General features: G+C 35.1%; 1 protein-coding gene across 12 annotated transcripts in view; it reads right to left on the bottom strand.

The window, feature by feature from the left end:
- Window positions 1-24,904, bottom strand: part of LOC105234015 (serine-rich adhesin for platelets) — a 155,534-nt gene that overhangs the window by 4,473 nt on the left and 126,157 nt on the right. For 9 of the 12 annotated variants that reach the window (XM_049455708.1, XM_049455703.1, XM_049455701.1 and 6 more), the window contains 6 exons: window positions 15,047-15,071; window positions 5,964-6,730; window positions 4,646-5,757; window positions 3,712-4,528; window positions 2,816-3,594; window positions 1,081-2,674 (listed from right to left, as the gene is read on the bottom strand). In XM_049455708.1, the coding sequence (XP_049311665.1) occupies window positions 1,081-2,674; window positions 2,816-3,594; window positions 3,712-4,528; window positions 4,646-5,757; window positions 5,964-6,671 (5,010 nt within the window). In that variant the 5' untranslated portion in view covers window positions 6,672-6,730; window positions 15,047-15,071. The remainder of the gene's footprint in view (window positions 1-1,080; window positions 2,675-2,815; window positions 3,595-3,711; window positions 4,529-4,645; window positions 5,758-5,963; window positions 6,731-15,046; window positions 15,072-24,904) is intronic. The other 3 variants (XM_049455712.1, XM_049455714.1, XM_049455718.1) reach the window with 3 other exon arrangements.

Genomic DNA, 24,904 nt, shown 5'->3' with positions numbered 1-24,904 from the left:
TTCTAAAAAAATTAGCATAATGAAAAAATTGAGAGTAGATAAAAAGCAGTGGTAAATAGTACGTAGACTCAAAAATTCTCGTACTATGGTCGCTCACATAAACTCGCTATTAACACTGAAGATTTTTCTAAACTATTTCAATTTTCATTTAATTTTCTTAAATTTTTTTAATTTCTTGGTTAAACTATTTTTAAAATATCACTTTTTTCATTTTATATAAATGAAGTGGTGTAATTTTTGTCTCAATTCTTAAGCTGAAACTTCCAAAAGGCCATTAAAAATTTAACAAGAGGGAGAGAGAAAGCAGTGAATATTTGTTTTTTTTTTGTTTTTGTAATATTCTTTCAAAGTTGGCATTACTACTATTTTACCTATTTAATTTATAATAATCCGTACTACTAGGCTTATCGGCTTAAAATACGAAATTAACCTTTTTACTGTCACTTCAATATCAAATTTGATTCGGACTGGTTCAAATGAACTGCATTTGTATGGCGATTATTATCGTGAAAAAAAAATTGAAGGAGTTCTTTTGAAAATTTCTGTATCCTTATATGCGTTATATGCCCCAAAACCTATTTTGATAATAAAAAATACGTTGAAATGTTTTTCGTCAATCCGGGTCAAATTTGATCATATGCCACTTGACATAAACGCTAAGAACGAGTTGAAAATTGTTATTTGTATAAATATATATGAAGCCTGCTCGTTTTCATCTACAATATACCTTTACAGGTAACTCAATCGAAATATATAACAACATAAAATTAATTAAAATACCAAAAAGAGGATTTTTAGAGATCCTTACGGAAAGGAGATTATATGCATATCAGCTGCTAAGCCTAAACAGAACATTTAATTATGCTAAATACAATCTAGGTAAAAATATAAGCCGCACGATATGTGCGTTTAACTAACACAGCTAGATTGTTGTTGTTAAACAAAATAGTTAAGTATATAGCACTAAAAGAAAGTAAAATGTATGTAAAATGAAAGTGAATGGCAAAAATATTCGGATTGTTTTTGTTTGTTTGTTTTTGTTTTAGGATTAGTACATATACCGAGTAAGTATAAAAATACCTGAATGACATGCTTCCAATTCGATACTTGATGACAATGACCGCAACGATACGGCGACGGTTCACGTCGCTCGCTGTCGTTTACTAATAAATTACTACAATTGTTATTTTGACTTTGATTGAGATTTTGTGTGAGATTATTGAAATTGTTTGCTGTTGCATTTGCATTTGCCGAAATACACGACGATGCCGATGGCGGTGACAATGTGATCGCATTGGAAGCATAAAGAGCTGCTGCCGCTGCTGCCGCCGCCGCCGCTGTTGCCGACTGAGCCGAACTTAATAACAAATTACATGAAGTTGATGATGATGCACCACCACTAGAATGGCCAGCAGTTGTGGGACTGCTAGCTAATGTTGTTGTTGAATTTGTAGTAGTAGGTATGGAAGTATTGCGAATTAAACTAGTAGAAGTAGTAGTAGTAGTAGGATTATTAGAACCAAATATAATACCACCAATACATAGACTATTCTTATTATCACTATGAGTCATTTGACTAGCAATGACACCACCACCACCACCACCAACAACACTACCACTACCACCATTATGATTGTTGGACATAGATGTAGCACCGATGAGACCCATTTGCAAATGATATGGATTGTTGTTAGCGCTTTTTACACCACCAATGGCTGCTGTAGAATTGCAAGGAGTAGTTGAAAGTGTAGTTACTGTTGTGCCACTGGGTGTATTGTGTTGTGCTGCACCAGCATTCGGTGATGCTAGCACCGATGATGATGATGATGTGGAATTTGCATCTGTTGCTGCGTTTGCGCTCGTCGGTGAACCAAATACACTGTCATTTGTATTCGTTGCGGCGCTGTTGTGTTTCATAACTGCTAAAGCACCCATAACCAAATTTTTATTGTTATTATTGTTATTAGTAACACCACTACCACCATTGTTGTTGTTGTTGCTGATTGCTGTAGGCGAATGCACGGGATTGCGTAATGATGAATTGGATGATGATGTGTAAGTGCCGCGCGGTGAGGTCAACAAGTGCTGCAACGATGATGCTGATGTGGGCGTACCGACCATACCAACACCACCGTTGGCATTACTGCTGCCAGAGGACTTGGGAGACGGCGATGTCGCTGATGACGACGCCAAATTCGCTATGCTTATATTATTTTGATTGTTGCTGTGTTGTTGTTGTTGTTTGGGCGACGTAGGCCTTGTGGCACTTGCCTCGTTTTGTGTCGCTTTCTGCTCACCGTGCTCTAAAATAGAAGCAGTTGCTTTTGCTGGACTCTTGCCGGCGAGTGTTAGTGCTAAACAGCCGAGTGGTGAATTAGGTGAGGCACCCTGTATAGCTTGTTGTAGTAGGCCGGCAGATATTATGGAATGCTGTTGATCATTATTATTGTTGTTGGTTGGTGTACTCGAATTAGGTTGTTGGGAAAGGCACATTGCGGCGAGAACTTTGTTCATATAAATATTTGGATTCACAGCCACTTGAAGTGGTGTGTTGTGTTGTTGTTGCGCATTCGCCGATTTCGGCGAGGTTGTTGCTGTTGCTGTTACAATCGGGTAATTGGCATCCTGATAGTGTATTTTGACGTGGGCGAGTACCGCATCGCGATTGGTATGCCTGAGAATGGGAGAAAAATGAGAAATAAATAATTTGTTTATGAAAATGTTAAAAAATTAAATTAAAATTAATTGAAAGAAAAGCTAATAAATACATATGACAATAGAAAAGTACAGCTTTATTGCATTTCATTTTACTTACCGAAAACTGCATTTACGGCAACGATAGAAAGTTTTCTTCTCATTCCCTTCCTGTCGTACGTCCGTGACGAGATCATCACTTGGCTTCATGAGCGGCGGTGGCGAACGTTTCACCGCCGAAATCGTAACTGAAGGTGTAATCATGGTTGCTTGTCCTTGATCCGAATCCTTCTGCTGCTGATGTTGTTGTTGTGCCATAGCAGCATTCATCATCGTAGCAAGGAAAGGTATACGTATGAAACTCTCGTTTAATTGATCACCACTATTATTGCCACTACCGCCATTGCTTGATTTGGAGGGTATTGGTTCGAGGGTTATGTCCTCCTTTATGCCATTCAAATGTGTGGATGTCAATGCATTCGGCACCACACCTTTGTTAAAGTCATTGATGAAGGAAAGCGAAGCGACCTGATTGGGTGTCATCTCGCCCGATTTCATTAGTTTTGGATCACCGTCTTCTTCGGTTACTTTCATCAATGTTATATATTTATTGTATTTGGTATAGTTGCGACGACCGGTCTCGTCATTCATCAAGACACGTGCATTCTTGTGACTGGGATCGCGTATGGTCTTTAGGCGTATGTGCTTTGTTATATCCCAACGCCAATTGGAACGGTACGAGCAGAGCGAGCATTCAAACGGTTTCTTATTCAAATGACCCACGATGTGTACGTGAAAGCGGGATGCTGTGGAAGCCCAGAAGGAACAGTGTGGACATTTGTATACCTTTTTCAATGAAGAATTAGCTGCTTCTTCTTCGGGTGTCATCTTTTTCGTTACCTGCAGATAGTGAAAGTTTCAATTTTCATTTTATACAAATACTCTAACCAATAGCTTAAGATGGTTAAGAGAATGAGAGAGCATTTATAGCAACGATAAGATAGCATACAAACTCACCTCACCATAACCTGGTGCCGTTTCAACACCATAATAACTGTTCTCCTCACATGTGGCACTACTGGTGCCATGCCCACTGCTGCCGGAAGACTCCATTGTGTTGTTGGCTTGTCCGCGGCTATCTGAGCATTGGCTGCCTTCACGTTGTCGCGGCTCACCACCCGGAATTTTATTCCAAATAAATACACGATTCTCCATGGGATGCTGTTCAGTATTGGAATCAGCGCAACCAACACGCCCACCATTGCTCTCACCAGAGAGTGAATCAAATGAATCATTACCGCAACGACTCGCTTCTGTGCATTGTTTGAGATGATTCAATAGATCTGCCGACGATTTGCAACGGTGGCGACAATGCTGACAACGTGTCGAACCTGTTACACTCAAATTCAGTGCCGAATGTGACTGCCGATCATCGTCATCGGCAAAATCGATTTCCAAACGATCATCAGCATCATCCTGCTCCTCTTCGATGTCATCTTCGGCGATTGCGGCGAAGTTGCAAGTTTTACGATGTATTATCGATTCGGATAAGCATTTTGCCATATGACCGCAAGGGCAGATAAGATTTTCATTCGGTCCTGTCAAGGCAGAGGACTTTAGTTTGTCGAAAAAGCTGCCACCAGGTGTGGATTTCTTCAGCAATAAACTACGTGAGGCGTGACTTGAAGTGGACGCGACGGTGGGGGTGGGTGACAATTGGGCGGCATCCGTTTTCTCCAGTATTTCGGAAATATGTTTGTCATTGAGGAAAATGGAAGCGATATCAGTAAGAGAGCTGCGCGGTGCGGCAAACTCCTTGGAAAGGTTCATAATGCTGATAAAAAACAAACGAAAAGAAAGTTCTACTTAATAAAATTTTTGCAACATATTTAGATAACTTTTCAAGTTTTTTCACCAAAAATTTCGTATATGAATATTTTTTAAAACTCACCTTGATCCGGTATTTTTCGGTATCGGAATGAGATTCGGTATTGGTCGCTTTGCCTTTGGCGTTTGTGCTAAACTCACACTTTGATTATGCACGGAAGATGTGTCGGAGGAGCCGCCTTTCGCCGACAAGTCGGTGGGTTCGTCGTCGTCGTATTTACTACGTTTACTATATGGTTCCGCGGTCATCAAAGCTTCATCGTACTCGTCGATATTATTATTATTGTAATGATCTTCTATTAAATCTACAGAATCGCTAAGGAAATCATCGCATAAGTCCGTACCACCGACTTTGTTGCGGCGACGCGCCAACGACATGCCCGCTGCATGTCCCACTGGTGGCACATGATGGTTCATTTCGTGCACAGTCAGCGATTGCTTGATGTCGGCTGTGAAATCGCAGGCGGCACACTTGAATGGACCAGCGCCACCATGATTTTTCATATGTCGATCGAGATTCCATTTGTAGGGTGTGCGAAAATCGCAAGTGACGCACTTAATCATAGGCATTGAGTGATATTTAACATGTTTGCTAAAACGAGCCTTTATATGTGTTACATACGAACACTTCTCACAGCGGAAGAATTTCGTTTTACAATGCTCATCCATTTCATGGTCTAATAATTGAGCGCGGAATAAGGTTGTGAAATCGCAGAGGCTGCACTTCAAGAGCCTATTCTGTGAGGGTTCATCGCCTACATATGACAATGATACGCCACTGGAGTGCAATGCTGCTGAGGTAGCAGCATCAGTACCTTGTCCCGATGAAACCGAATCGGTGGGTGATGAAGACAACTCGATGCTGTGGGTGTTGATATTAAGCGGTGGCTGATGCGCGGGTGGCAATTGAAATTCGTTTTGGCTATTAATGACGCTATTGCTACTACCGTTTGTAATGACATTGGCATTGTTGCTATTATTGTTTATTGTATTTATTGGCGATTGACGGCGTTGTGTTTCCGTAGCTGCAGCAGCGTTTGCTGCTTGCATTTCTTGTTCGTAGGCGTTTTGTGCTTGCTGACGGACTTCAAGCTCACGTTCACGTTGTGCTTGCAATTCCCGTTCATAGACAACGGCCATGAGAGATTCGCGTTGCAGTTCCAGTTCGCGTTTCACCTAATGTAATATATTATTATTTAATTTATATTTAATTTCTTTTTTTATGTAAACGAATTTGTTAATTGCAAGATATTGAAATTTAGAATGTAAGAAGCCGATACTACCGCTTTCATTGCAGAAAACTGTTTACAAACGACTTTTTAAATATATATCGCATACATATATTTTATTATTTACATTAATATAAATATTTTTTGGCTCACCTGCTCATAAGTTGGCATGCCTTCTGTCATTCCCATATTACTACCGCCGCTGTTCATTTCCAAAGGCGCACTTCCCAGACCAACACTTTGCTCCAGTTTTCGTTTGCGTGCCTCTCGACTCATACCGCGTTTGCCACGCGGCTGTCCATGACCACCGGTCACACCATCGGTGCAGCCGTGCACCATTTTCATGTGTCGCACCAACTTTTGGAAATGTCGCGACGCGTACAAACACAACTTGCACTTATTGATGACAATTTTTTCACCATGTACATCGCGCAGATGGGTTAGGTGATAACGCGGATTCTGTGTGAAATATGTGCAGTAACTACAGCTGTAATTTCGCTTGATTTTACATTGTGGAAGCCCCTCATCTTTTAGTTCCATCGCCTGTTGTTGCGCTACAGCTGAGGCAGATGCAGCATTTTGTTGCTGTTGTGCAGCATTTTGATGTTGTTGTTGTTGTAGATGATATTGCGCCGCTGCAGCCCGATAACGTTCGAATTGTTCCAACGTGCTATTTGATAAGTTTGCGGCGTTAATCGACTGTTGCTGTTGTTGCTGCAGTGGTGAAGGACTACTGTGTTTGTTGTTGTTTAGATTATTTGTGGAAGCAGCACCCTGATCCAAGTACAATTGATTGCCACTGACGACACTACGCACTATAAGTGTGTCGCCGGAGCGTTGTACCATCGAGGGCAGTTCCATAACTTGATTTTCTAACCAAGCCTATCGGGATGTAAGTAGCTTTCGTTGCTGCTTTGCAACTGCAATGAAAAGAAAAAAAAAACGAATAAAATAATATAAATTATTTTAAATTCACACAAAAGAAATGCACTGCCAGCATATTGTAAATTGAATATTTTTTCGCAAATCTATTAACCTCAATTAAATTCGAAATAAATGGATAATTTCCACGCTTGCTGAAGCAATTTTATATAATTTTCTTGACTTCTTCACTAGTGCGTAATAAAAATTTCTTTGGCCCAAATCTTGGCTCATACGATCGGTTCGAGTTTCTTCGGGGCAAGTAAATTCCATACCAAGGTGAATCCAGCTGAGTAGGCGCACATAAACAACGGCTAATTAGATTCCGATTCTGATTCGATTTGCCAGCTGTTGAATGGCGGCAAAGTTGGCCGGCGCAAGTGTTTATTTATTCGATTTACGAGTGAACAAGTGTTGCGTGCGACAGCTGATTGAGTGTGTTTATTGTTGATTGTCGTTTTTCGAATGACAGTGGGGCAACAAATTTAAATACATTGAAGTATGTATGGATGTGATAAATGTAATGAACTGAATCTGTTTTTTATTTATGTCGAAGATTAGAATTTGGCCGATATCTTGAGAAAATATATTTTTTCCAAAATATATTGAAATTTAACTCAAAACAATTTGAAGGCAATTGCCGTGAAAACGGGAAGAAACGTTATTTTCTGCTGCACCTAAGAACAAGTGCATTTCTTATAGTTATATAGTGATTGACATACGGATATAAGCTCCAAACTACGTCTTTTTGGCTTCTTAATACATGACCTTTAATCTGATCAGTGCTTCGTATGCAGAGCGTTAAAAATCCGTCAATAATATATGTATGTCTTTATATAAAAATCGAGCTTTAAGGATACAGCTAGCCAAGTAGTGGTCAATGGATGTACAGAAAAAGCTACAAAAATCAAATAAAATCAAAAAAGGAAATGGAAATGATAACAAAAGCACCAAACAATAATTAAACTTGAGTGAAATTAGTATATAACTGACTAACTAACTAGCTGAAGGCACGTCCTCATGCAGATGAGCAAAATACGGCGAGGTCAAGCAAGTATACTCATAAGCACACACAAAAGAATATAGCAGCGAAATGATGCATTTGGGATGACGCGAAAGGACATTAAAGCAGGCAAGCGAGCAGGCCAAAGCATTAAGAAGACAACAGCGGCGACAAAGGGACGTAAATGACATTAAACCGTTATTTTTTTGTTGCAGCGAATTGGGCCAAGTGAAAGAATAATCATATCAACATATACATACATATGTACGTACATATATACCCTCAATTTACATTAGTGTATATGTACATATTTATATACGTTGGCCAATTTTAAAACTCATTTTACTAGTACATAACCATATATACATATTTATACCTACATACACACAAATAGCAGTTGCCAATGTGTTGGCAATAAGGGCGAATGGCCTACTAAAATGCACTGCAGGGACACTCTTGCTGCCAATTACGTCGGCACAGCCACATGCTGTACATACATACATATATGTACATACACACCCATATATACGTATGCACGTATTTGCAAACAACAATAATGCCATGGTAGATGTTGAGAGAGGCATAAGGTCTTGAGGAAAGCAGGAAACGTGGCGGTTGTCTGCTTTTTGGGTCAATGTTGAGTTGACATCGACACTATTCGATGCCAGCAACAACAATAATAACAGTTATTGACAAAAAAGAATTGAGTCAAGTTAATTTGTTTTATCAGCAAAAATAAATTCAAACATTTTTGAATACCAAACGGCATGTTTTTGTTGAAAAACGTTGCAAAAATATTCTTTGTCTTATTATTTACATTAGAAGAAGCTTAGAGGAGCTGAAGTGGGTAGTTTTTAAGAAAATATATCAACAGTTAGGCTCACTTGATATTTAGTCCCGGTTGAAAGCCTGTTAAATACGACTAAAGAGAGAAAAAAGAAAGATAAACCAGAAAAAACGTTTACTTCGGCTACAGCGAAGCTATCATACCCTTCACATGATAATTTCTTATAACATAAAAAGGTAAAAAACGATCGTATATTTATTTTTATTGGTTAGTTCGCAACTACAGGCAAGAGTTGTCTAGTAAGGCAGTTATACGCTATAGTCCGATCCGATTGGCGCTCCCGACAAATCAACAATTTTTTAGGAAGAAAAGGACGTGTACAAAATTTCAGACCAGTATCTCAAAAAATTAGAGATTTTTTTCGCGTAGAGACGGACATATTTTCTTTCTGGTTGATACTAGCTATAGTTCGTATGTTGCGTTAATTATATAAAACAAAATATGAATATGTCAGTATATATATTTACGGGTATTAGAAAATCCTAAAAGCAGTTGCCTACAAAATTAACCACAGAAATTCTAAATATCTTTGTAATTAAGAAATCGGATTAAAAATTTAGTCTTTGTGGTATAAACACACAACACAATTGTTGTGCAACACAATGCCGTTAAAACCACAAAACTTGCATATGTCCATATGTATTTAGTACGTACTTTTGTGTATGAATTTATAAATGTGTGTAAATTGCTTTCCATTCAACATTTCTGTGGAGCAGTCCTTTGGGTGCCATTTTGCGGAATAGCGTCTGCAAATGCTATTATTAATTGTCGGCTGCTTCACACACAAGTATTCGTAGTTTAACAGTAGTATATATATTTACGACTATATTTGTATGTATAGATACATACATATGTATGTATAAATGAAGGAATGTTTAAATAATCGCTTTTCTAAATGCTTTGCAAGACAATAAACGGTTATGGTTTAGAGGCTTATACTATATATACATTAAAACAAGGCCAAAACTCTTTGCCTGTTTTTCTTTAAAAGAGACAGTTCAGCTAGCATTCCGCGAAGTCACCGCGTGACTTTCAAATCATATAATATCGCGGTGCGAGAGTCGTCTAAGCACTGATCAGGCACGCTGCCTGCTTCACTTATATAGAGTCAGCTGGCAGTCAGTTTCCCGCGAAGTCTCCTTATTATTGCCAAATCGCATCACATCGCGGCGCGGGTGTCGCCTTAGCACTGAACAGGCACTGCTTCACTTATATAGAGCCAGCTGGCAGTCAGTTTCCCGCGTAGTCACATCACATCGCGGCGCAAGAGTCGCCTAAGCACTGAACAGGCACGCTGCCTGCTTCACTTATATAGAGTCAGCAGGCCTATCGCGGCGCGGCAAGTTATATTACGAAATTTTGTTTTCAGGAATCCTTGATGTAATATAATTGAATAATTTTATATCCGACATAGAAATAGGGACCAAGCTATATATTAAATAATATTTTCTGCATTTTAAATGCAAAAAATTAATTTTGAATTTTTTTTTGTAAATATTATTCGATCTGAACAATTTCTTCGGAATTACATTCTTGCCTTAGAAACTAATCTATACCAAATTTCGTGAATATATCTTGTCAAATGTGAAAATTTTCCATACAAGAACTTGATTTCGATCGTTCAGATTGTACGGCATCTATATGTTATAGTGGTCCGATATCGGCATTTTCCGCAAATGAGCAGCTTCTAGAAGAGAAAATGATATTTGCAAGATTTCAAAATTATATGTTAAAAACTGAGGGACTAGTTCGTATATATACAGACAGACGGACAGACAGACTGACTCAACATACTGGTCATTTATATATATACTTTATAGGGTCTCCAACGCTTTATTCTGGGTGTTACAAACTTCGTGACACACTTAATATTTATACCCTGTTCAGGGTATAAAAATATTTATATTTCTAAATACTGGACTTTAGTATGAATTTTCAAAAAAGAATTATAAATTGAAGACCCAAAGCAAAATTATTTAAAATTCCGAAACTATTTTCCAGAAATTCTAGTATTTTTTAATTTTTCGTGATATTTTGAATAACTCTACAATGCAAATCCATAACATAAAAAATTTAAAATGTTTCAAATTAACTTCATATTAATTAAAAAAATATTAGATTTGATGTACATATGTTGATTGTTAAGTGTTATGCTTCTTGAAAAACTCTTGAATTAAACACACGTGAAAAAAGGCAACAAGAACAACAATCACCCTCAATGCCTTCATAGCAATAAAGCATAAAAATTGTTTGCATAGCAAGCAACAAGCGTGTAAGAAGTGTAAATGTAATAATAACTGAAGCAAATGCCTGTTTTATGGGTAGGCGGTGGCGTATACGTAACATTCATTTATACGCATAAAAAGAATTTGCGAATTTGCTTCGTTCACTGTATATCGGCAGTCACACGTTGGCTCTTGAGCTTAATACAGTAATGCAGAAATACCACGAAATCCATTTAATACAATAAACGTGTTGCTTTTGCAATATTAATGCCATATTTTTAATCTGTGGTATTCGGTGAAATTTTTTACGTTAATGAAATTTCCGTTACATTGTTATTTTACCGCCTTTTTCGACTTTTATGATGATTTCTATATATAAATACATCATCTCTTTTCCTCCAGTAGCTTGCACGCAATTTCCTTGCTACTTAAGCAACCTAAGGCCTATGGTAGGCAAAGGAACGTGGAATTTCGACGCATGGGAAACGAAAGCTCTGGTAAATTGACATGTGCTTCGCCTTGTGCGGTAAGTTAATACTTTAAGCTGCTACAATTGCGGTGGTTGGAGTGATTGTGAATGTGGTGATGAGGTGTTTTGAATATATATTATGTTTGGGCAAATTAATAATGACAGGAAGTGTAAAAATTAAAGCAACATTGAATATTTATCTAATTATTTATTTTAAGTTCATAATCATTGTTATAATTATAATCCATTACTAAATATAAAGAAGAATTAAAAAAATGTTGCCTACAATTAGGAGCGTCGCTCTTATTTTAGCGAAGTCACACACCTCAAGTAATAAGTATTTATGCTTCAGCCAATAAAAATCGGAAAATTTCTAGCTGTGTCGTTTTATTTTTAATAGAAATTATATCATTTTTTAAAGAAAATATTTTTTACTTCGAAATTTTTTTTGAAAACTAGCATAAAATGGCTTGGCAATAGTAAAATTATTGATTATTTCACGTAAAACAAAGAGCTATTGTTATTGTTATTGTACGATTTTGTATTTATATTTCAATATTATGTAAGTAATGGCTACATTTCAATAAAAAAGATAATCTAGCTTCGGATCACATATAGAGATTTTAGAAAATAACAGGCAATGACACTAAAATATCACACATAAGATATACATAAATATATAGGTATTCCATAAAAGCATGCAACTTCAGATTTTTTTTCATTTGTAATTTGTTTTTATTTTTTTTCAATTTGTAGCTAAACACAGACTATTCACGCTTAATATGCCTCCATTCATTCGCTCACAGCAATAAGTGCCAGAGCAGCAGTTGAATGCTTTAAATGTGTCAAGGCGAATTGGCAAGAGGCAGGGAGTTGATGAGCGTGCTTCAGCTTATTTAGCTGATAGTGAAATCAAGGCGCTGACTATTCAACGGCTCAGGCTCTGCTATTCGAAACTGATGAACGGGAAAGCGGGCGCGTTGATGACATTTAATGAAATGTAAAGAAATTGATGATGAATAAACAGTTATTTTTTGAAAAATAAAATAAAATAAATAAATAAACAATGAATAAAATGTGTAAAGTGGCAACTGGGGTGGAAGAGACATAAAAAGTGTGCGCTTTAAGGGGAAATGAAAGGTTTAAGCTGTGAGAAAGTGCAACGAATCAGTTGTATGTGGAAAATTTGGGTGGAAGGGGATGTCAGGTAAACTAAATGCAAATAACAAGATCGCACAATTTGATATGTGTGCTGGTTTGACAGTTGCCTAAAGTGTAGGTAATTTAAAGAAACAGAATTTGCGAGCAAAACACTTGTCATTATGTATAACTGTGCGAGAGGTATGTGATAAGTGTCGCTTAATGCGGCCGAAAAGTGTGAATAAAGGCTTATTTTAGAAAAAAATTACCAAAATATTTTTTTTTTACCAAAAGTGTTAACAAAAAGTAGATAGTAAAGCAAGAAGTTAATTATATTGTAGGTAAGCGCTGATGTAATGAGAATATATTGTAGAAATTAATTCAGCTTTAAAAAAGTCTTAAAATTTTCTAAAAAAAAGTTTGACACTTCAAACTGACGCTTCAAAAAAAGAAATGTGAAGGAACAAGCAAATACCTTTTAGCAATTTTCCCAATAATTTTCGAAATTTTCTGTTACATGAATTTTGAGCTATGATATCTCTATGTATATATATAGAGAAATGTTTGGATCCATGTAATTACCAGTAGCGAAAACCGCCAGCACCATATTGCTGACCAGTAGTTAATTTTGCAAACTAATTATAACAATTTTCTGACACACACACATGCAGCCATACTAATTCATGATGTATTGACTTAAATTAGTTTGCCAGCTTGAAATTGCTGTTATATATGGGTGTCATATCCTTGCGGTGAGTTGTTGCAAATGCGCTTGAAATTAGATTGCTACTTGTTGTTGTTGTTTGCCTGTCACTATTGCTACTTGTTTTTGTTGTTATTATATGCCTATCGCTGTTGGCGCTGATTTGTTGCTACTGAATTTTTAATTGGCCTAATAAAATTTGCCGCCCAAGCGTATAATGCGTAAGCAAGCGGCTGTAGGCGAAGTACAAATATAAACAGTTATGCAGTTAGATAATAGGCAAGTAGATATGTATATAGATAGATACAACTGTATTAAAGTAATCACACATATGTATATATCCATACTTATGCGATGGTGAATAAATATATATACAATACCATGTAAATAAATCTCAAAAACACAAAATCTGAAGGGAAGAGGGAAAGAATAGAAATCATTTTAAAGAAAAACAAAAAAATTTTAATTTTGGATACTCACAGACTTATTTCTTATAACATAAGAGGTTTTAAAATGATTTTTCACTTGCCTTTGATCGGTCTGTTGGTCTGACAGCTTTATGCTATAGTGGTCTGATATGAAAAATTTTTTCGGAAGATCATAGCATTGGCTTGGGTAATAAACTGTGCCGAATTTCGTGAGGATATCTCGTCAAATAAGCAAGTTTTCCATACAAGGACATGATTTTGATCGAACAGTTTGTATGGCAGCTATATGCTATATTGATCTGATCTGAATGATTCCTTTAGAGATTGTAGAATTGTTTCAGGTAATAATCTGTGTTAAATTTCGTGAAGATAACCTGTCAAATAAAAAAGTTTTTCATACAACCACTTGATTTCGATCGTTCAGTTTGTATGACAGCTATATGCTATATTAATTCGATTAATTTAATTTATTGGAAGATTTGTAGCTTTGCCTTGGACAATAGTCTATACTAAATTTCGTGATGATGCATGCTCAAATAAGAAAGTTCTCCATACAAGAGCTTGATTTCGAACGTTCAATTTGTTAGGAGAAATAATAATTTCAAACTTGTAACATTTTGTATGGGGAAAATCAAACTTCAAGAATCGAAAAGGTAATATTGTAACCATTTATATGAAAGCTGAAAATTTTGCAGAATCTTCAACATATGGCACCGATAAAAAACATACGCTATGTATGTACATATGTACATTTTGTCGATCTCACGGTTTCGATTAATACGCATGCAAATGTGTGCGTGTATGTCATTTTGCCATTGTCACAGCATGAATTATTAAGTTCATTAACATCGATATTTGGCAAGGCATGCGCGGGCATATAATTAACAGTTTCTCATTTGCCAGTTCCGAACAGCGGTTTCAAATTGCATAGCAACCAACACAAGCAAATGTGGCAACCTACACTTGCACATATTTGTTTATATGCAGAGAAATGTCACTCAACACATACACACATCTACATATGTATACATAAGTTGGTGTACAGTAACATAAATAATTACATTCACCCAAAAAAGCACATATGTAAGTGGTACTGTAGGCTATACTTTGCTACCATAATTCCTTCGCTGTTTACTCTGCCATGTTGTTGTTTAAATAATTTATTGTGTAATTGTTTAAGTTGAGAACGTTAATTTAGCGTCAGTTTAGTGTATAAACTTAAATATTCTATTTACACTAATCGCTTGTTGTGCAAATGTAAGCAAATAATTTGCGCCTGCCATGGCGTATACGTAACATTTCAGTGCTCACGCAACTAATTACTAATTTATGCGCATGATATTTGTGGAAAAAAATATACTTAACACATTAATTACGTAAAAGTGGTTTGGCAAATTATGCATTTTCAAATAATTATTTTTTTTTTGTATTTTCAAATTTGATAATTTAAATGCGTTTTGTGTTGCATTCGTGCTTAATTGAAGAGTTTTTGTAACTTACCACACTATTGGCGCTGGTTTAAAGGCTGCAAGAGAAAAAAGAAAGAAAGCAAATTAGTATGGGATTTAAAATATTTACGTTTTACATGTAAAAAATATTTGTTTGCTCAAATATGCTAATTGCAAATAACCATTGTGGTATTAACTGCTGGCGAACAGATGTTGTGTAACGCAAAATTAAAGTGAGAACTGTATTTGGACAAAAAATTTATAGAAATAAACTGGGAGATTTATTTTTTATTTTGCAGTTATTTTCTGCTTGATTGCAATTTTTGGAATATGTGGTAACTCTGTAATACATATTTGTTATTCGGAAATATGCTGTAAATTATTTTCAATATGGCAATCCTCATTTTTTTTAAATAATTTTTTGTATGATAATTAGTTAATTTACTGGAAAAATGCGGTTGAAATATATGACATTTGTTTTTTAATATGGCAACCCTATTTTTAAATATATTTTTTATGCTAATTATAATTACTATAAATACATACATACGTGGTTGAAATATATGAAATTTTTTTTCAATATGGTAACCCTAATTCTTAAATATATTTTTTTGAGTTATGCTGCATGTTATATTACTTCAATATATGAAATTTCTTTTCAATATGGTAACCCTAATTCTTAAAACAAATTATTGTTTGTGTTGGAAAACTCGATTGAAATTTGTGAAAAAAAAAAAACATTTTATAAAATTTTAAGTAAAAATATTATTTTTGTTAGTGAATTGTATATATAATACATTTTTATTATTTTTCATATTTGGCAACCATAACAATACATTATAAAAAATATATTTTAAAAAATTCTGCTAAATGACTTAAATATTTAAGTTTTTTTTAGTTGTAAACACTTTCTATAAAGCAACATAGTTGTACTTCCATAATTAAGTCATCCAGGGTTGCCAACCTAAGCAATTACTTTGTATAACACTGAACATTTAATAGAATTAAAAAGTTTTTAGGTTTGTTATTTTTTTATACAACATAATTTGTATAATTTTTTTTGTAGCAGTGGCCACACTGTCAATTTTTACTACTGCGAAAAATGCTTAAAAAATGTCAGACTACTTTTTTAATAATTAGATCTATTTTTCATTTATATAAAAATAAATTCTTCAATTTCCCCCCACCACCGCCTACCATACCCCATTTGAGCCCATTTGCGAAGTTTCGAAAAGTTCGGCACTTTGAAGTTTCAACGCCTTACAGCTAAACAGCGGAAAATAGCTGAACTTATCAAAAACTGAACGAAAGGAAAACTTTCGAAATTTACTGTCGCACAACACTTTGAACTTTTGCCGATTTCTAAATTAAGTTGTTGATGCGTCAGCACCGAGCAAGCGGGTAGTAAGCCAACATCGCCAACAGTTTGGTGGGTTGCTGAGTTACCAGCAATGCAGGTAAGCAAATAAGAAAGCAAAGAGTAGTGGGAAAAACAAGTCTAAATGGATAAACAAATGGAAAATCAAAGTAAACAAAGAAAGTTTCTTGTTTGTTCTGTAAATAAAAGTATTGGAAATGACAGCGGCGGAAATCGAAAATTAGTCACCGGAAATACAACAACCCAAATGTGGCAGCAGCAGACGGCAAATTAGCGAATAATAGCAAAGCGACAGAGAACCAAAAAAATTTGAAGTGTTTGGAACGTGAGATAATCTCAAAACACTTTGAAGGAAATGAAAAATGAGAGCAACTCAGACAAAGGCAGCACAGCGTTTTCAATTGAAAAGTTAAATTCAAAGTAAATCCATGAAAAAATTGCGGATAAAGCGTCGTTCCTGACGATTGACTCGAAAACTTTGTGTCTGTAGGGATTAATGTAAACAAAACAAGTCAAAAGTTTGGATTTCAAATGAAAGTGCAGCGCAGTGTTTTCCAATTGAACGCCTCCGGGGCACAAACACTGTTCCTTTGGGTCGTAGTTGCGAGCAAACTACTGAGGCTGAAGAGCCAGTTTAGAGGCACCGAGCAAAACTGAGCATACGTACTCAAACAGATAACAGTTGTGTTGGTGCCGCCGATTGGCGATTCTTATTCAAGAGTTGTCGGTTGTTCAGTTGGTAGTGTTATTTGTTCGTGCTTTGTATTTTCGTAATATCGGAAACCCAAAAATCGCGAACGCAGAAGATATGGCGGAAATATAGAAACTACACAACTTTGGTGACAAACAGTTATCATTGTTGGTGCTCAAAATGTTAACATTTTTTATACGTATATTTGTATGCTTTCAATGGCATTCGAGGAAGTTTGGGATACTGATATCACGGATATGAGTCACCGGGTTTCGGCATTCGAGGAAGTTTGGGATACTGATATCACGGATTTGAGTCACCGGGTTGTAATATATTAGTGAAAAAATAAAAAAAATCCCGAATTAGTCCATCATATAATATATTACTGAAAAAATAGTAAATCCCGAATTGGTCCCGAAAAGCCTGGTGTTTAAATCCCGAAATTACAGGATTATAAAAATTGATTATAATGCCTTCTGAGTTCATTTTGGGTAAAATAGTGAATACCGAATTGGTCCCGAAAAGTCCCATGCTAAATTCTGAAATTACGGGATTCTCAAAATTAACTGTAATGCCTCCGGAGTTAATTTATGAAAAAATAGAGATTTTTTAGTACAAAATTTTCGTAACCTCTAACATACCGAAAATACATAAAATTTGAACTCCTTTCCTTAGAAAAAAATATATGTATGTATGTATTTTTGTCACGCTTCCGGAAAAAATACTCAAATGGCATTAAATAAGATATTATTTTATTATAATATATATATACATATGTATACATTTCAGAAATAACATTTTTATTGGTCTTTCACAGGCGAATAAAAATATTACAACAAAAAATATATTTTTGAACTCCTCGTGCTTTTCAAGTTCGTGATCTTATAACGGAAATTTCTGCAAGTGCATATAGCGCATACAAACAACCTCCAACATTCACTTCATATGCAACACATTTTCCGTTTAATTAAATGAAAAAGTAAAAAAAAAAATCAGAAACACAACCAAAAAAAGTGTCCAAGAAAAATTCCACAACAGGCGGTGTCACTTGTTTGCTGTCACTGTAAAAAATTGCCACGCACGCTATGTTACGAATGGCTGAGCTGAACGCACTTATGCAAAAATACGAATTTCACAAAATCTCACAACTCATATGTATGTATGTATACACACTAGTCATGCGTTGTAGCTAAAGTGATTGACAAAAAAAAAACGAAAAAAGAACTTGCAACACTTGCTTGCATATGTTCGCTTTTATTTCCGTTCTTTCGGCAAATATATCGGTTTTTTTGTTTTGCTCTCTTTTTGACACACACACAATATTTTCGCTCTTTGAATGCAGGCGCTCACTTCTTGCGACTTCTTCGTTATACACACATACACAACTACCATATTCTAGCACTTTTACATTTAGTATTTTTTTATAAATTTGGTTAAATTGTTATTTTGTTGCCCGAAATTGGTCCTTCAGCGTTTTACGTTGCCACAACACGACACTTCTGCAGTCCAACAACAACTGAGCGCGGCTAACAATTGCTGATGCTGATGGACTCTTCTTTTAAGCGGACTGCTGTAATGCTGGTTGCAGCTGTTGCTGCTGCTGCTGCTCTTGCTTTAGCAGTGTCCTGCTTCTTGCGCTGTGGCTCCTGTTGGCATAACACTGTTGTCTGCAGCAGCGGCTGCTGGCTCGGTTTTGTGTTTTCTGCTTCTGATGAGTATACTTGGTGCGCATTTCTCTTGGTTTGCTCTCTCAATCACTCTCTTGTGGACCCGCTGTTGTTGAGTTGGTGCAGGAGCATTTCTTGTAGCAACTGCTTTCTTCGTGCCGTTTTGGTCCATTGAAGTTTTCTTTCGCTGTTTGGACTCTTTATGTTTTATTTCTTCGGATTTGCTCTTCATTAGTGTTGTCTGCGTTGGTGAATTGTGCTTAACATCCATTACTGCTGATGGTAAGTACTCCAAAGACTCTAAACAAGTGGTTTGCAAGAATGCTAAGTAACAGCCTCACTGTTAAGCTTATGTTAAAGCCATATATGTAAATGTTCGGAAGGCAACTGTTAGTGTGTGCTTATCGTTGACGCCGACAGAAATTGTTGTACTTTTTTTTAAGAATTATAAAATATTTCTTGTTATCTAATTTTATTATAATTTTATAAAAAAAAAATATTCACCAGTTTTGATCAAAAATATTCACTAATTTTGATAAAAATTAATTTTCAACGTTATTATGAGAGCAATGAGGTTCAATAAAACAAGAGTTAAGAGAGATGTAAAGTCGTACCTTCGACAGTCCGGTATAAGTAATCGAGACGGAGACGGTTTTTTATCTGCCTAAGGATTATCAACTTGGCCGTATTCTCCGAAACTACTTCAGCAATGTTTTCTGCCGCAAAAAAAAGAATAGAGATGTAAAGCAGTAGCTGATATGTATCTATGCTCCTAATGATGAACTCTCTTTGTTTTTATTTAGAAAGCGGTTGTCTGTAAAAGAGTTCTTAATACTACGTTTAGAGCTGATGCAAAAAAATCTTGTATCCTTACACTATTTCAGAGAATTATTCTGCCTAAGGAAATAATCCATGTGATAGTTTAAAGAAGCTGTGAAGTGATGGAAATATTCGAGGGAAGTTTAGATTAGTTTTTATGACGAATAATCGGTATCTGTGTACACACACACACCTCACCTTATTTATACCAATTCCAAATTTTACAGTAGATATATACACTTTAAGCTCAATTATGGACCCCAAAAATTATTTAAGAGTTATTTGTTTGCAAATTTCACAACTTAATAACAAAAATCAACTCAATCCCAGTCCTACTCCAAAATGACTTCAACAAACAGAGTTGTAAACTAAAAGTTGCCACTTTGACAGTAAAACCTAAATAAATAAAGATAAGAAAATTGAAAAAGGAGAAAAAAATATCATAAAAAAACTGAGAAGGTGACCAAAGAAAACTCTTCTCATACATAAAAACACTCTTATATATTTTCTTTACTATTTGCACAAAGCTGGTCAAAGCAATCCTTCAAAGAAACCGCTGAAAGCAAAAAAGGTTTAAAACGCACAAAGTGAATGAAGTTATCACTATTAAGAAAAGCCAAGCAGAAGCAAGACTTTGAAGAAAATAAGAATAAAAACTGATATAAAAACAACAACAACAAATTAAACATAAATACGCAAAAAAGGAAAGGAAAGCATACTTCACGGCGCACACGCAATGAAATTGATATTAATGGTAAGGAAAATAATACCAATAATATTTACTTACTGAGACAACGGGAGTCAATGTATTTGAAATAAAGACCGTATCAGTTTACACATACTCTTTATTGCTGCACAAGCCGTTATTCTTTGAGCGTTCGGTAGCAAACACATGAGTGAAACAACAAAATGTCAAAGCTTTTCGGGTAGACATATGTATGTATAATCATAAATAAAAGAAAATTGTTTAGTCAAACCAAATGCTTTTGCTCTTATAATGCACACATACACATTTCAACAAAAAAAAAATGAAAAGAAAATACTTTGAAACTTTAGCTTTCCTGAGTAAGCTCTATTCTTGCTTTATGGTCAACCAGTTGAACTGCCAAGTGTTTTGCATGCTTAGTATAGCCATAATATGTACTTATGCACTTGTACTTAAACATAATCATATATAATATATATGTGTATAGCATATACTATAATATATATATTTATGCAGATTTGTACTCGTAGCTTTGCTTGCTTGTGTGTTGCGAGTTTCGAAGTATTTTAAAATGTGTTTAGAAATATTTCCTGCCACTTGGCAAAGGAAGTTGCTGCTAAAAGGAGGATTAAGCTGTCAAGTCGAAGACAGCTAACCGTTTCTTTGCTTCGGCAATACTTTCACCATTGAAATTATATTTGCTCCTTATTGACAGTTTATTTGACAGCGGCGAGTGTCAAATGCAGACAACATTTATTTATGAATCAATTATGAAAATATATAGAGAAATATAAAGATATAAGCAACTTTGCTGAAAAAGGATACAAAGGAATTTGGAATATATTTCATATTTTGTCAATAGAAGTCGATGCAGTCGTATATCTCCATTGCTACGAATCACATTGTGTCATACCATATAGTGTTGGAAAGGTGAAATTTTAAGCTTCATTTAACAACAAAAAAAATTAAATTCGGGGAAGTTGAAAAAAAGTTACAGCTGTTGAAAAATGAGTGAAAATAATGAAGAAATTCGCTATATTTTGAACATAAAAATGCCACCCAAGGCACTAATGATATTTGTGAAATGTACAGAGACGATGCTGTATCAGTTCGTTTAGTACAACAATGGTTCACTCGCTTCCGTTCTGGAAATTTCGATTAACACTGATGAAAATTTTACACAGACGGAATAATGTCTCTAGCGGAAAAATTAAAAAAAGTGGTCGACCAAAATGATACATATTTGTTTATTTATTTATTGTTATAAATAACAAAAAATTGAAGTTGATTAGAAATACGAAAATACTTTTTCGACTACCCAATAAAATGCTTGTATTGACAGTTTCGGAGCCGAAAAGTTATTTAGTTGTTCACCAGCGAACACAAATGCTAGAAATTAACAACAAGTTAATGAACTGAGCAAAAGCGTAGACCCAAAGACAATAAACTTACACCGAAGGCGCCGGAATTCCCATGGTTGTTGAACTCATTCCACTTGCGTTTGTTACCAACTGCCCTCAAAAACTTAAACACACAATTTATTTTTGTATTTTTTTCCGGAATTTTTTCTTAAGCTCTCTCCCAATAACAATTTCCATTTCATTCACATTCATCACTTTTTGTAAAGCTCATTCAGTTGAACGCCGTTGGCCGTTTGAGAATTAAAATTTTCCCTTTCTTGCTGACCTTGCAGCCACACTGCATGGCAAGTCACGACACGCTGGGCCACCGCAGTGCGTAAACACAACCCGTGTTTTTAGAAGTGCCCTCAAGCCAGAATGGTCGCCGAGTGGACATGTAGCGGGTCTGGGGTTGCATTGACATTCATTCAGCCGCATATACACACATGTATGTGTGTATGTATGTAGTAGTAGGTGAATGCAGGTGTGCAGTGCATGTTTGTTAAGGGTATTAGCTGCTAGGAAAAAGGGTTGATTTAATTGCTTGGAAAAGAGTTTTGTGGCTTAAACGCAAATATATGAACAACAAATACAGCATATTTATGTGTGTATGGGAAAACGTGTAAGCTTTATGGCATGCTTTTACGCAAAAATAAAAATGTTATTTATTGTGAATAATTTCATTTATAAAAAAGAAACTTTCAGGAAAGTGAGAAGAGCTTTCATAGAATTTGTTTTAAAGTTTTTTAAATGTTTATTTTACAAAAAGCTTTCATAGAGTTCATTTTAAACTTTATAAATGTTTTGAGGGGCTTTTCAAGAGCTTTTCGAGTTCTGTTTGGAGATCTTTAATAATTTTTGTTAGCTTATTTCTACATCTCTTCATTCTAAGAAAGCTTTGACAGAGCTTTAAAGCTCTCGAAATGTCTTGATTGTCTCAAAGCTTTCATAAAGTTGATTTTAAAGCTTTATAATCTAATTATAATTCATATATTTCACAGATCTCATTTTAAAGCTTTTAATGAGCTTTTCGCATTGTTTAAAGCTTTTTAATGTTTGTTGGCCTATATCTACAACTTTTCATTGAGTGAAAGCTTTTACAGAGTTTGTTTTAAATGTCTCCAAATGTCTTGATTATCTGAAAGCTTTCACAGAGCTTTTCGAGACCGGTTTAAAGATTTTTAATAGTTTTTTTTAATTATTGCTTTTTAATGCAATTTTAAAGTAGCTTTTGCACTAAAAAAAAGCTTTTAAGGTAAGGAATGGAGACATAGAAGTGTCGAAAAGATACTTTTTAAATATTTTTTTTTTACTTTTTTATTAAAATTACGAAAGCACATAAGTCCTCATAAGCAATATAATATATTCGAATGTGAAAGTTCTTAGTTCCATAAGAACATAAAGGACTTTAAATAAAGATCTGAAATAAGCTGATTTTCATGATAAACTTTTTGACGTTCTCTGCTCAACCAAATTCTGACTCTGACTGCACGTTGAACTGTAAATAAACAAGCGGAAAGCAAGCAGAAAAACATCGCAAAGTACTCACTTGTACAAGTAGTGAAATTAATTTATTTATATGAATATACCGGTTACACTAACGGTATATATTCGGGTGCGTGTGCGCTCATATGAGTTCCTGTTGCGGTACTTGTGCGCTGCCATTGTTTTAGGGCGTGTGTATTAGCGTACTTGAGTGAGCCAACAAGCTGCTACACATGTACATATAACTATGTATGTACATGGCACTTACAGAGCCACTCACACATTCACCAAAACTCCTAGACACGAACTCGCACGCGTACTTGTTTCATTTCAACACTCAGTCTTAGGTTTTTCCGCACTTTTTAGCAAATATCATGTTAGAGTGCTGAGTTTGAGTACACTAACAACAGCAACAACTGTGCAACGTACAACATGTGGTAGTGGCACTCGGAAAAAAATTAAAAAAAGAATAAAATTGCAGAGCAGAGAGTAAGAACAAATTGCTGTAGGGATTGCATGATTCATTATTGTTGTTGTTACTTTTGCTGTTGCAGTAACAGTTGGCCAACACATTTTGCAGCAAGCGCAGTTTGCTCAATTTGCTGCAACAATGTTGCAATTTCAGAACGACACAAGTGTGTATACACATAGATGTATGTATGTATGTAAGCAGTTCACGCACGCATGGCCGAGTGCAACAATTACAATGAGGTATATGTATATTTGTATGTGCGTAGCTGTTGTCGCATGCCGCAAAGGCGAATGCGTGCAGCAAGTATGAAAATGAAAGGGATTTTTAAGTACTCGGTGTTGCACATATACATACATACTCAGATACAAATGTATATAAATATATGCTGCTTAACATACTACCAAGCTTGTGGCCCAAAATTTACTGCATGTAAGAAATTTATAAGATTTTAAGTAAAGTTAAGCTGCTTTTCATGTAACTTGTTTAATACGTTATGCGGCAGTAAGGTTTAAATTTTATACATATATCTCTTATATGAAGTAATGAAAAATGTACACAATTTCGCTGCTAAATAAAATTTACCACTAAATGCAATTTTGTGTAGCATACCTTTAGGCTTTGAATACAATTAGGACAGCTCTACACATTTTTTGAGTGGTTTGGAGTTGATTTGGGGGCTGTTAAGAGATGTATTAAGTATAGTATACGAAATTAAAATATTCAATTTATTTGAAAAAAACAAAAAAAAAATTTGAAAATTTCTATAAATTTGCCACAAATGATATATTATATATTTTGAAAAATAAATCAAAGAAAAGCTGAAATTGTGCACAGCTAAGCGAAATGCTGAGCGACATTTTAAAAAATATATTAACTGAAATATAGAAAAATTCTAAAAAAATGTTGCATACTTTTTGGGGCAGTCCAAAATACTAATATGTGTCAGAAGAGTGTGTTAAATCATTGATTATTAAAGTAATTGGCACACATTTTTGATAGCCTTTTCACAACTCGTTTAATGAAAAATTATTATAGCATACCTTTGGGCGCATATTACTTTAAAATTTTTTTTTTAAACTAATTGTACATCAATTGATGTTGCTCTGCGAATTAATATATGTTAGCTAAATATTTCAAGTAAATTTATATTTAGAAAATATCTACTAAAAAAATTGTCTTTAAAGTTTTCAATTTCTATACGGTATGGAAAACTTTTTTATTTGAACAGATATACTCACGAAATTTGGCACAGATTATTGTCCATGCCAACACTACAATTTACCAAAATGATT

Source organism: Bactrocera dorsalis, chromosome 1, assembly GCF_023373825.1.
Source record: "Bactrocera dorsalis isolate Fly_Bdor chromosome 1, ASM2337382v1, whole genome shotgun sequence".
In the NCBI taxonomy this organism is placed as follows: Eukaryota; Metazoa; Arthropoda; class Insecta; order Diptera; family Tephritidae; genus Bactrocera; species Bactrocera dorsalis.
This window is presented reverse-complemented; position numbering and strand designations above follow the sequence as displayed.